General features: G+C 37.6%; 1 protein-coding gene across 2 annotated transcripts; it reads right to left on the reverse strand.

Annotated features, from left to right (window-relative positions):
- Window positions 1-492: 492 nt before the first annotated feature.
- Window positions 493-9,814, reverse strand: LOC119416993 (la-related protein 4). 2 transcript variants are annotated; one of them, XM_037684193.1, is made up of 11 exons: window positions 9,286-9,814; window positions 6,470-6,581; window positions 6,104-6,262; window positions 4,292-4,373; window positions 4,049-4,185; window positions 3,861-3,964; window positions 3,659-3,769; window positions 3,519-3,572; window positions 3,228-3,437; window positions 2,299-2,402; window positions 493-721 (listed from the first exon to the last, which is right to left on the reverse strand). In XM_037684193.1, the coding sequence occupies exons 1-11, from the start codon at window positions 9,400-9,402 to the stop codon at window positions 493-495; spliced, it is 1,419 nt and encodes a 472-aa protein (XP_037540121.1). In that variant the 5' UTR covers window positions 9,403-9,814. The 2 variants fall into 2 exon arrangements, with proteins under 2 accessions (XP_037540121.1, XP_037540123.1); XM_037684195.1 differs by lacking the exon at window positions 493-721 and having other exon boundaries at window positions 2,295-2,402.
- Window positions 9,815-14,172: the final 4,358 nt, after the last annotated feature.

Below are 14,172 nucleotides of genomic sequence, written 5' to 3' on the forward strand. Positions count from 1 at the left end.
TTTTTTTTTTTTACAAGACAAATAAAGTTACATAAAACAAACAATGCCTTGAGATGTGTCATTAAAGGCTGTTTCTCAAAATACCAGTAATTCAAGACAAAGTTTTATGGACTTTTCTGTCAAAGACAAACTCCTCACCTGAACCCACAGCTGATCAACATTTCATTTTGGTATCAATTAGCTTCTCTCATTTCTTACATTTGCACATATTTTAATAAAGTCAGCCAACTCTTTAAGGCAGTTAGTGAATGGCCAAATCAACTTGTGCAGAAATGTGAAAAGCTTTAATTACTCAAACCTTTAATTTGGTCTCATTCTGAGCCTTTTGTTCATTATAATCTCTTTGCATACAGATCAACACTGATAAAACGCTCATAAAACCAAACTGCAGCAAACTATTAATTTTAATTAGCTCCACATTTCCTTTATAAAAAAATTGTTTGAATTGACTGTAGAGAAAAAAAAAACAACAAGAAATATCTAAGTTAAAATTTACCTTCCACGTCCGGCTGAGCCCGTGTCATCACTCAGATCCAAAGACGAGGAAGGGGAGGAGAGCTGTGAGAATGCAGGGTCGGAGGTTGTTTGGATTGGGTTAGCAGCAGCAGCAGCTACAACTGAAGGTTGTGGACTGCGCAGTCCACCCAGACACTCCAGCGGGACCGGCGTTATAGATGCAGGCGACACCTCAGCCGATCTCCCTTGGGGCTTTATCTGGTTTCTGTTGCAACAAAGAAAAATAGAAAATGACCAACAACGTTCAGTTAAAATGATCATGACACACATGGGCAGTCCTGGTTAATGGTGGGGGAAGCAGTCATGGGATGTTAAATTTACTAAAATATTTCCAGGGTCCTTAAAAATGTATTTAACGTCAAACAGATTTCCTGGTTTCTTTTATAAAATGAATAGTCACAAAACATTTCAGATACTGTATTTTGTCTGAATAAAACTTTGTGTTTTAAATCAATGTATTTATTATAATTTAGAGATTTTCAGTATAGTAAAAAGTTTGAAAACTTTCAGAAGATTTTCATTTAAAATAATGGCTTTGATGTGTTGAATTACTGTATTAAAATGGCAAAAAGTGACTACACAAAGTACAGAAAATGTGCAACATGTTCATTTGCACATGCAAATGATTAAAAAAAATGTCACTGGGAGAATCCAACAAAATTGAAAAGTTTTCTGGATAAATCAAAACATGCTGGATTACTAGACTAAATGCAAACATGCAGATGGATTTTGGAGTCAGTTGTGCACAGTTGGTTGAAGCAATGAAAGACGGCAACAAATCAAACTCAACGAGCAGGATAACACCAGTTATGAACTGTACATGCATTTTTGTCAACAATTTGAATGATTTACAAATACTGTTCTTCATATGTCTTTGACCCTCAGATCTCATAATCTGAACGCTCATTGGGAAGGGAGTGCAGCAGCCAACATTGAAAAGAAGAACAGAGGTGAAAGGAGGAGGAGGAAAGAGAGAAAACCAAAGCTAGTTGCTTCCTCCCCTTTTCCCTCTATGCGCATCATGATCTCATCATCGGGTCAGAATTATTTCTTTCAGGTTTGCTTCGACTCTGAACAAACAAGACGTAATCTCAGTTTAAGAAGAGGTGAACAACCACCAGCTCTTAACGCATCAGCTTTTCCTTTACTGCACATAGCACCACATGGATTAGGCTGATGAAAGCAATGGCAGCAAGATCAAAAATTGGGAGGTAAGCAGTGATGGGGTAGAGTTAATGCGACATATGCATTAATATCAACGCAAAAAGGATGTGTTTGGAGCTGAGAACCCTTAGCTACTCAAAATCAAACTCCATCTGGCATTTATCATGACATGACAAACCCAGAATGTCTTAAAAAGCACCAAACATCCTTTCAACAATGAAAATGATTTTAAAATAATAAAACTGACTGCCAGAATGCTTGGCCCAGCTATGGATTTAGTCACTTTGGCAGCAGTATGGTAAAACGTGTAACGATGAAGCTCATTATATACAGCATAATACAGTAATATACAGTATAATAATGGTACCTGAAAGCATTTATTACATTCTTTCTTGAATAGAGAGGGACACTGTGGGGACAGTAAGAAAACCTGAAGTGAAGAGCAGTTCCCTGGTGGAGTTACATTATCTTTAAACACTGCACTGCAGATGAGCCGAGAACAATTTAACTTAGCATGCAAACAACAACACAAGCGGTAAATACATCACATCTTCAGAATGTATTATGAGATAGGCAAACTCAGATTTGATGAAAAAAATAATTAATAAATAAACTTACCGGTTTCTGTTGAATGGGCGAGTTATGTTAAGAGCGGCGGAGCTTGTTTTGTAGTGTCCCGCAGCGCCAAATCCATTCACAAAACTGCTGTTTTGAAATGGCGCCTGCTCGGAGGAAAAAAAAGCAGATTCTTTACAAATCCTAACAAATTCTTGCAGCCATTATCGCTGCAGGTCATAACTGTGTCAAAATAAAAGCTTTATGTCTGCTATAAGTAATCTTGGAAAATCCATGTTTGTGCAAAATTCCTCCCTTGTCAAAAATAGGGAATCTGAATTTACTTATGGTAAATGGACTCTACTTGTATAGCGCCTTTCTATCTTATTTCAAGATACTCAAAGTGCTTTACATTACAATCTGTGTCCTCATTTACCCATTCATACAGCACTCTAGATCTCTACAAAGCTAATTAAACAAACCATTCTAAAGAGACTAATCAGTGCTTTAGATCACATTCATACAATGATGGGACACACATTCAGTGTCTTGCCCAGTGACACTTCAGCATGCGACTGCTGGTGGATTCGAACCCCCAACTCTCACGTTGGAGGAGGACTGCTCTAACCACTCAGCCACAGCCACCACTGAAGTGACAATCAGTAAATAGTTCTGCTTTTGAGCAGCACATGCTTGAGGTTATTGTTAGGCCATCCCTCTTAAATATGCAGCGTTTTTCAGCTGTTTTTAATTATTATTTTTTTAATTAAACTTAACAGCAGTTAGGAAAGGTACATTTCGGTCCAATGTAATTTGAAAGACTTTTCTTTTTTCATAACTTTACAGAAGTGTATAAATAGATTAGATAGGTGGTAAACTAAATGTATGCAACTTGGACCCAGACGAGACTCAGAAAACACATTAACAAAAACTAACATCTGCAGAACAAACAGTTACCACATGTATGACATTTTTTTCTGGTATATTCTTACCAGAGGGGTTTCAAAATAGGGTGTGGGTGTAGGTGTCCAGGTGGGAGGTACAATGCCATAAACGGGGTACTGCTGCTGGGGGTACATGTGCTGCATGTAGAGTGGGGAGCTGTACTGGGACTGGTTCTGAGACTGCTGAGTGTATAGGCTGCTGTCCAGACTACGATACCCATTCTTTGCAAAAAACGTGTTGATGGCCTTTATCCTGGCCTGTCAGCAAAAAACAAGGAGGAAAATGCATAAGAATATAAAAGAACAATTTGTAAAGCAACAACTTATTTTTTTACCCACCATGATGGGTTTTCCCTGAAATGTTTTTACTTCCTCTCTTAAGTACTTGTATGCCTGGAAAAGAATAGAAGAGTCTCATTGTGACTCGTTCCACTGAGTTTTAACATTAACACTTGACCATAACGAGGAAGTGACGTTACCTGTTGAGCATCCGTGTCCGACTGGAATGTGATGTACCAGTTGTTGTTGTGCGCAAACTCAACACTTATCACCTTCGGACAATTGTCATTTTTGAACAATGACTCAACTTCCTGTGAACAAAGTACAAAGAATTATCTCACTTTAAGTAGGACTTCAACTTTAACCCACTTCCAATAAGTGTGTGAATAAACTTAGTGTTACCTCAACAGGTGTCGTTTCAGGGACTTCTCTCAAGATGATAATGCATCTCTTATGATTAGGTCGTACCTTCTCCCCCTTCTCATCCACTTGTACCATAGGAGAGGCTAAAGAGTGATAAAAGAATATAATGCATTTAATCTGTATGTGCAAATAGTTTTACTATGCATGACTCTTAACCTTTGACTTACATCTCAACACATCCAGGATGAGGTCCATGTCAGTGGTAAGGACCTTGATGCCCTCCATGCTGGCTATAGTCCAAATAGGAACAAACTGATCGCTGTCCATCTGAGACATGAGGTACAAATCCTTGGAGAGGTTTTCTCTGAAGAACAAAACCCGTACAAATTTAGCCTCCCCTTGATTCTAGAAACAAGAATCCACAGTTTAAATCACAAATTTAAAACGTGCTGAGAGTGTCGTGCTCTTACCTAGAGAAATAAAACTCGAGCTCTTTTTTCAGAGACTCTCGTAGATTCTCAGAGGAGATTTGTTGTTCTTCAGTTTTAGAGTCTGGATGCATAAAAATAAAAATGTTCAGGAACAATCAAGAAATAAATACCCCGTTTGATGATGACCACAAACATTTGTAGCTTAGTCACAATCTGAACCACATCAATTTGATGGATGTGCGCAGCCGATTACACAATTACCAGTGTTTATTCCGATGTTTTAGATGTGCTGCTCGTGTTTTTTTGTGAAACAGCAGTTTGTATGTTTGCTGCTTGGATGTTTTTAGACTAAATAACTGTTGGCTTGACGCTATTCTGTTTACAAATGTTACATCCTCAAATGACGAACTGTATCTGTTGCACAACTATGTTTTATTTTTCTTAAATGATGAGTGAACTGTCCAAAATAATAATTTTACACAAGTTTATCCACCACTGAACAGGACATTAGACACAAAAATTAACACAATTTGTTCAAGGCAGATCTGATGCTGCTTAAGGTGTGATTATTACAGCTCTTTGATTATAAAATGTATCAAGTAAAATGTATCCAGATGTTATATTCAGTATTTTCTCAAAATAATTAGCTGTGTTATCTTTAATTAAAGCTTCAAGCTTCTGTTCAAACTCTGGATAGGTTTAATTTAGTGCATAAAGGGGCAGAAATGGCTCTTGATTATAAAAGTTGGAGACTACTGAGCTAAGAAAAACTGAGTAAATGTAAAAGCTATAATTCAGTAAAGCATCTGGTTTTGTCGTCATTCCTTAGAACTGCTATGCAATTTTGTCCCAGAAAAGGTTCATATTCTCCTTTTACTCTTTGCCACCATTCATTGCCCCCCCCACCCCCCACCCCCCCACACACACACTGAGTTTGATCAACATTTAGCAAACCATAACAAGGTAACTTCACTAGTAGGCACAAGCACATTTCCCACAAGATGGCACTCCCAGTTTTTGAAACGTCCAGTGAAATAATTTTATATGATATTTAGAAATAGGTGATTGACTGTAAATGTAACTTCAAATTGGATATAAAACATGATATTTGCTTTAAAACAAATGAAAATCTGTGTGCAACTGAAGGAAAATAGACATCAGTTCAGTGGTTTTTACCTTCCATGCCTGGCTGGAGGGCTTGTTTCTACTGGTAATGTGAGCATTCATCACATCATACAATGGTCAAAGTTCCTCTAAGTTGAACTTTGACTGCTGCCTCTATGAGAACTCACCCAGCTCATGCTTTCCTTGACGCGCAAACTGTCATCACATAGCACAACCCAATAAAAACAATTTTAGGAAGCTACAGTGCTACAACAGCGTCAATCTACTAAAACAGTGTTATAGGTTGAAAACAATACAGGTGGTTCCTCTCAAACAACCTCTAAACTCTCCTTGTACATAAACAGGAGCAAACATGTTGAAAAACTTTTAAGTTTTAACAAAGAAGCAACTAGATTTACGGTTCAACAGCATTACCAGTTCAAGTTTTCTCAGGTGAAATAAACTGCTGTGTGGGTTAGGTGTGACCAAATAATCTGTGTACACATGTTTCACAAGGCTATAAGACAAATTTAACTTGGATCAAATATGAGGCTAGGAGGTGATCTGTTGATCTCATCTGCAGATGTTCAAACATTAGTACTGTATAGTAGAATTCACAGGACACCCTGTATGTGACATTTTCTATCCTAATCGATCCTTATCTCTTTCTAATGTATTAAGAGCAGCACAATCTCCTGAGCAGCAGCCATGTGTGAAGATGACAGCACGTGAGGCCACATGACTGACCTGAGCTCCCCGTCGTGGACTCAGCGGGGGAAAAGCCCAACTCTTGAGGGTCCATTCCATTTACTGCTATCTCAGCTGTTGCTGTGGAGCCGCTGTCACCCAGGGTGGTGTATCCCACAGTGTACTGCTTGCACCCAGATGATGAAGTTTCTGAATAACCTGTCCACAAGGTAAATTAACTTTTGATGAAATTTAGCACTTTGTCAATTAAAAACATCCAAAACAACCATTATTGAAATTTGGAAGACTACAAAAGTTGACTAAAAACATGACACAACAAAAAGTGAAGTAATTTGTTGTAAAATTTGATGCAAGTTTTGGTTGAAATTGTTTTATTTTGAACATGGAAAGGTTTGGCACACTCACTGATGTCGGCGGGAGGCCAATGAGGACTGCTGGGAACAGCTTCGCTGGGGGCCATAGGGATCTCCTGCCACACCTTGGCATTTGGGTTCAAACCAGCACCCTTTGAGGTGACCTTCAAAAGAAAAGAAAAAAATGCAGGATCAGGATACAACTCATGTCTATATTTAAAGTAGAGTGATGTTTGTATTCCAGCCATAAAGTTTTTTAAATGATAAATAAAGTATGAAACAAGTGGAAAATATGCTGTCAGTAATCAAGGTTAGATGCCAAAAAAACATCTAGTTTTTATCATTTTGTTCACAAAAACGATTTGCCATCATAGCTATTCGCAGACCAGTAACGTGCATTCTCTTGTATACAGATGCATCTAAACAATTTAGAATATTGTGAAATGTATTTTTTTGTCTATCATTTCAGAAAGTGAAACTTGTATAGACTCATTACACAAAGTGAAATATTTCAAGCCTTTATTTCTTGTAATTTTGATGATTATGGCTTACAGTTAATTAAAAAAAAAAATTCAGTCTCAGAAATTTAAGAAGAGATTCAATATTTTTAAACTTATGGTGTCACACCCTAATCAGCTGTTTAACTCCTCACATGAGCTACAAATGTCTCATTCCTCAAGTCGAGACACTCCTGAACTAGAGATGTCAGAAGTGTCTTAACTGACTGAGGAGAACAAGAACTGGACTGTTACTCAGTGGTCCAATGTCCTCTTTTTAAATGAAAGTCATTGCTGCATGTCATTTAGAAATCAGTGTCCCAGAGTCTGTAGGAAGAGTGGAGAGGCCCAGAATCCACGTTGCTTGAAGTCCAGTGTGCAGTTTCCACAGTCAGTGATGATTTGGGGCCATGTCCTCTGCTGGTGTTGGTCCACTGGGTTTCCTGAAGTCCACAGTCAACACAGCATCTACCAGGACATTTCAGAGCACTTTGTGCTTCTTTCTGCTGACGAGATTTATGGAGATGCTGATTTCATTTTTCAGCAGGACTTGGCTCCTGCACACGCTGCTGCCAAAGGTACCAAAAGCTGGCTATTCTAATTTTCTTACACCAAATTATTATTATTTTCATTATTTGTCAGCTGTAATCATCCAAATTACCAGAAATAAATGCTTGAAATATTTCACTCAATGTGAAATGAATCTACGTAATATAAGAGTTTCACTTTGTGAAACAAATGATTCCCCCCATGAATTTCTAAATTTTGGGGATGCACCAGTAAATGAACTTTTTGCCGGGGAAGCAAACAAAAACTAGTTTAAAAAGTTGCTCAACTTGCCACAAAAAGAACAAAAATATTAAGTTTGAACAGTAAATGTAACATTTTGACTAGACGTTTTAATATCTGGGTTGTCAGAAATAAATAAAATAAAATTAAAACACTCATAAAAAATATATGCATATCAGACTGCAGTGTCTTGTACAAATTAGGCTTGCAGTGTTTGTTTTCAACATTACTGTAACATGTATGTGCAAATTAACATTTTACTGACAAATCTACAAGATTAATTTTGTTAGCTGATTTTGTTTTTAAGTGTGATTTACTTAAATTGAAAAAGGTTGCTGTATTCAAAATGTAAAAAACAAAAAGTTATTTACCAAACAAAGGCACTGTTACCATTAGGCGACATGCAGGCATTATAACATAAGTATGTTATCAGAAAAGCTGATTGCAAAATAAAAAAAATAAGAGTACATCTGTAGTATGATTATGTTCAAGCTACTAAAAAAATGGGCAAATACTGGTTTGATTATATAAATCCAAGCTTTGTTTGCATATTTACTTGCATTTTTTTTAAATTCAGAATCCACTTATATTGTATTTTTTATTTTTGTATTTTAGCTATTTGTTTACACAGTTGCACTTTCCTACAAAATTTCTGTACTGTAATTCCTGTCACAGCAAAATGAAATGATAATTTTAATAATGATATTTGTGTGGACAAACTGCTGATGGAGTTGTGTACCCTTGAGAAGTGGATGACAGCTTTACACCAACTTTTGAAACGTCAGTAACTGTCACTTTTACTGGCTTCCCATTTTGACATCGTCACTTGCACCTGCTAACAGACCCTGCAGTCTTTTTGTTGTTGTTGTTGAAGCACTTCTCTCTGCACCCCAGACAGTCAAGAAAAAGATGCACCAAACAGATCGGCCTCGGTCTGTCATTTATACAGGCAGGGACATTTTATGAACCGTGCAACTTGACACAGAGCTACAAAGAAAGCGTGCCTGTGTGTCACAGGCCGAGGAGGACCAAGTGCTGACTGCGCTGCGCAGCACAGGCCAGGTATTTCCAAAGCATGTCACTGCGCCAGCTAAGTTAGCCACCACCGCCTTTTAGCCAACACAGAACATTACAGTGAATGAACGTCTTTCAATCAGCCGACAGTCATTGTGGATTACAAACCAATAAAAAACTGAATAAGTAACGTTCTGCTCCGAAAAGCGTTTCTTGTATTTATATAGCTGCGTCAAAACTTTACTTCCAAGCTAATGATTACTCAGCAAACTACTTAATAAGCGTGCCTGGTGTAGTGGCCAGAGTTAGCAGTGGAGCCACGGCTAGTCAACTGCGCGTAATTTTACTCGCTTGAACTAACTGCAGATTAGCCTGTTGTCACAACATAAAGTCAGAAAGTCTAAATTGGGCTAATTATTACTCAGTGAGGCATTCGCATTCTTTGGGTTAGCTCGTCTGATAAATACTACTCATCCCGCAGAGAGGGGGGTGTACTGAGCAAATAGGTCTCTGGTGAGCAGAAGTCGCTTAGCCACTTAGCTAACTAGCTAAATGAGGCCTCACTCACCATGCCGCTCGAGCCTCCCTCACTCCCCAGCGGAGCCTCGTCCTTCCCACCGCTCTTCGGTCCGGGATCAGCCTCCTCCTGCAGCAGCGGCGGCTCTCCGCTCTGGTCTGAACTCATCAGCCGCTCCTGACTCACTTCCACCCCGTCGCGTTCTCCCGGCCCCACCACCGACACCACCTCCTCCTGTCACAAACGCCGGCTGTGGTTCAGCAGTCAAGTCGTCTCCTCCTGGTCGCAGCGCAGCTTCGAAGTAGCTCCACTGACTAGCGCGTGCTACGAATCAACGAAGCGGGCTAACGGCAGCTAGCTCAATGAATCAAGCTCGCGCGCGAAGATACTAAAGGTACAAAGGACGCGAAACCATGACTCGTATCGAAGCGCGGTCTCTGCTGGTGTTTAATCAAATATTACACCACACAGCGACTACGTGAAACGCATTCCTAACCGGGCGACCGGAGCGGACACTGGGGACATGCAGCTTTGCTCAGCGCAGGCACACAGTCCGCCAATGTCCCGGCTGCCACCGCGCGTTCCTAGTGACCTTTGAATAAACCATTTCCGCTTCCTCTTCCTGTAGTTTTTCTACAGTAAACCTAAAACAGGACAAAATCTTCTTAAGGACTTTTCTAACAGACTGAATTTATTGGACATTTGGAGACATCATCATCCCTCCAGCAGTCAATACACCTGGAGTAACAAAACTTTTTCTGCTCAATCTAGAATTGGCTTATGGCTTATTTCAGAAGAACTGGAGAAACAAGTAACAGAGGTAAAAAAATTCCCCTGCAGTTTTAACTGATCATTAAACCATTTCTTTGAAATTAAATCTTTCCAATAAGGAGAGTAGAAGAGTCTATAACTACTACTTAACAACTCACTACTAAATAATACAGAACTTACATTATGTATTCAAAAACTAATCACACAGTATGGGACATCCCAAAAAAATTTAATCTGGTCCTCTGGACATTCCAAAAAACAATGTACAGAGGACCAGATTTAACTTTTTTGGATTTTTGTACCTGGATTATTGAGCATGCATCAGGATACAGTATTGGACAATTGCTCAAAATAAGAACAAGTTTGGGAAATATTGGGAACTACTCAAATATGAAATTAGAAAATATGCGATCCAATTTAGTAAAAGATTAAAACGTAAAAAAAATAGAGAAAAGTTAGAGCAATTCATTAGATCCATCTCAAACATTACTGCCATTACATCAGATGATAAAGTTCTTGTAACACAACTACAAAATTATCAAGAAGAATTAGATTAGATATATAAAGAAAAAGCACGTGGTGCTTTCATTCGATCTGGATTAAAATGGATTGAGGAAGGTGGAAAAAAAACAGTAAATACTTTTTTTAATATGGAAAAAAGAAACATAGCATGGAAATCCATCCATTATCTTTACCCGCTTATTCCATTTTGGGTCACGGGGGTCGCTGGTGCCCATGTCCAGCAATCACTGTGCGAGGGGCGGGGTACACCCTGGACGGGTCGCAAGTCCATCACAGGGACACATAGAGACAAACGAGACAAACAACCATTCACTCTCTCATTCACACCTAGGGACAATTTAGAGTTACCAATCAGCCTAACACGCATGTTTTTGGTCTGTGGGAGGAAACCGGAGTACCCGGAGAAAACCCACGCATGCACGGAGAGAACATGCAAACTCCACCCAGAAAGGCCCCTGGACCGGGGTTTGAACCAAGGACCTGCTTGCTGAGAGGCAGCAGCTCTACCAGTTGCGCCACCGTGCTGCCCAGCATGGAAATCACGAAACTAAATATAAATGATAATGTAACTGAGGATTACTCTAATCTCAAAATGTGTGTCAGATTTTTATAGAGATCTGTATAAAAACGATGGCTGTATGGATAGCACGTTTATTAAACTCATTAGTAGAGGTAAACAAAGTTAATGACTCTCTAAAAGAGGAATGTGATGATGCACTCTGTATTTTAGAAATAAAATGGGGCATCAAAACCTAAAATCTAACAAGTCTGGCGACGATGGCTTGACCTCAGAATTCTATCACAAATTCTCGTCTGAAATTTCTGAATTTCTTCTGGCATTTTACAGTGAATCTATTAACAATGAAGAATTACCGACATCAATGAAACAGGGTCTCATCACTCAGATTCCCAAACCAAATAAAGACCAGTTAATAATAGATAATTGGTGTGGTATCACTTTATTAAATAATGACTATAAAATCTTGGCATGTATATTAGCTAAAAGACTGAAAAATAGCTTGAACGAGTTAATACATGAATCTCAAAACGGCTTTATGCCTGGGCGTAATATTTCTGATAACATTGGTTTAGTGCTAGACTTAGCTGATTATAAAGATGTCATCTCTGGTGATCCAATTATTCTCTTCCTGGATTTTCAGAAGGCTTTTGATACTGTTAGTCACAACTTCATTTTTGATACATTATCTTTTTTTAATTTTGGTAATTTTTTCATTAAAGCCTTTAAGACACTTTACAGAGATAATAGCTCTATTAAACTTTCATATGGCACTTCTAGTCGTTTCAATATCAATAAAGGAGTTCGTTAGGGTTGTCCGGCCTCCCCTTACATATTTTTACTTAAAGGCCAAATTCTAAACTATTTAATCAGACAGAGCTCATTTGAAGGAATCAAAATTTTTGAAATCAGACAGAGCTCATTTGAAGGAATCAAAATTTTTGATCAAGAACTTAAAATTTCGCAACTCGCCGATGATACGATATTTTTAAAAGATTATAGTGAAGTTCCTGTAGCTCTATCTATTATATCCAAATTTTCTAACATTTCTGGACTGAAACTTAATCTTAAAAAATGTGAAATCCTTCCCTTATTTACTACTGCTATTACTGAAGTCTGTGGTATCCCTGTAAAAAACACTGTAAAATTATCTAGGTATTAAAATATCAATAGATCACAGTAAAATAAGTAATAACTTTAACCCGGTTTATGAATCTATCAGAAAGAAATTTAATAGTTGGACAGCCAGGGATTTAACTATTTATGGTGGAGTGCTACTAAGCAAAGCAGAGGGGATGTCTAGGGCGTCTCATGTTTTTTTCATCTCTAGGTCAGTAAGGCGCTCTGTTCTGAACTTGATAAGATTCTTTTCAAATTTCTTTGGGAAAGTAAAGCTCATAAAATTAAAAAAAATCTGTTCTCTCAAATTCTTTATTTGAAGGAGGCTTAAATATTTTTGACGTTTTCTGTTTTAAACCAAATTTTAAAAATTAACTGGATTAAAAGATTCCTAAAAAAATTTAAATTCTATGTGGAATATTTTCCCAAATTATTTGTTTAATAAATTGGGGGGTATTAACTTTTTGTTGCGTTGCCCTTACTCAGTTGGAAAACTTCCAATCAAGTTAGCGAAGTTCCATCAACAGGCTCTCTTATGTTGGACTCTGCTATATAAACATAATTACTCCCCTCATAACTGCATCATATGGAATAATGCTTATATTTTATATAAAAACAAATCATTATACTTGCATAATTGGGCTAACAAAAATATCTATCTGATAAAGCAGTTACTTGACATTAATGGTGAATGGTATACTTACAAGAATTTTATTAACATTAATGATATAGATATATCTCAAAAAGAATTTGATTTGGTCATTAATTCTATTCCTCATAACTTACATGCACTAGCACAAACCATACATTTAGACGAATTGTACTTTTATGGTTCAGTTTCTATTGAAGGTACTAATATAATGCATAAAAATTTTAATAACAGGTTTATCAGATCTAAGTTAGTTACTTTCTCTACTCCCATAAGTAAACATAGATGGGGCTACTTAGGCAATAAACTATTGAGTGAAATCTTCTTATTGTCTTATAAATATATTTAATCTAATAGAATTAAAGAATTTGTATTTAAAATTTTACATAGATATTATCCAGTTAAAGACTACATTTGCCGTTTCTACCCAAATGTCAGCAAAAGCTGCTCTTTTGAAAGTATCAAACATCTATTTGTAGATTGTTTTCACACTACAATATTCTGGTCTGAAATACAAAAACTGCTTACTGAAATTTTTTTTAAAGTACATCGTGTTATCAAAAATGCAAATATTGCTCATCTTTAATGATTTATTCTTTTCTTCAGACGAACTATTTATAATAAATCTAATTATAATCATAACAAAATATATACACAAAATGAAGTGGAATGAAAAAATACCCTCATTTAATAATTTTAAAGAAACTGACCTAAAAATATATATTGCCTCCATTGAAAAGCTTAATTTTAACAATAAAAAACTTCTAAGAACAAAAACTCATATTCAGAAATTTAATTTTATTCCATAAGCAGATCCCTTTGTTGTTTATTATTCCTTTTCTCTTTGTATTGTATTTTTAAACACTGTCACATATTCCACCAAATTTTCAAGTTGTTTTAATGGAAGAAAAAAAAACAGGTAGGAAGTGTTTGATTAACCTGATTAAATCAATCAACTTTTAAATTCCACCACATCTTGGATGTGACCGTGAGAGCACGTGTGTAGTCAAATGTAAATAAGTTTCTTTCAGCTTCTTCCTTCTTCAGGGGTTGCCACAACAAGCAAACTCGCATGAAAAATTTGGCAATTGTTTTACACCTTCCTGACAACCTGAGCTCGAACCTGCAGCTTCAGGTTTACAAGACCACGGCACTGACGGCCAAGCTACCGCAGCCCCTCCAAGCTACCGCAGCCCCTCCAAGCTACCAAAGCCCCTCCAAGCTACCGCAGCCCCTCCAAGCTACCACAGCCCCTCCAAGCTGCCAAAGTCCCTCCAAGCTGCCAAAGTCCCTCCAAGCTACCGCAGCCCCTCCAAGCTACCAAAGCCCCTCCAAGCTACCAAAGCCCCTCCAAGCTACC

The sequence above is a fragment of the Nematolebias whitei genome, chromosome 11, assembly GCF_014905685.2.
Source record: "Nematolebias whitei isolate Nwh7 chromosome 11, NemWhi1, whole genome shotgun sequence".
Lineage (NCBI taxonomy): Eukaryota > Metazoa > Chordata > Actinopteri > Cyprinodontiformes > Rivulidae > Nematolebias > Nematolebias whitei.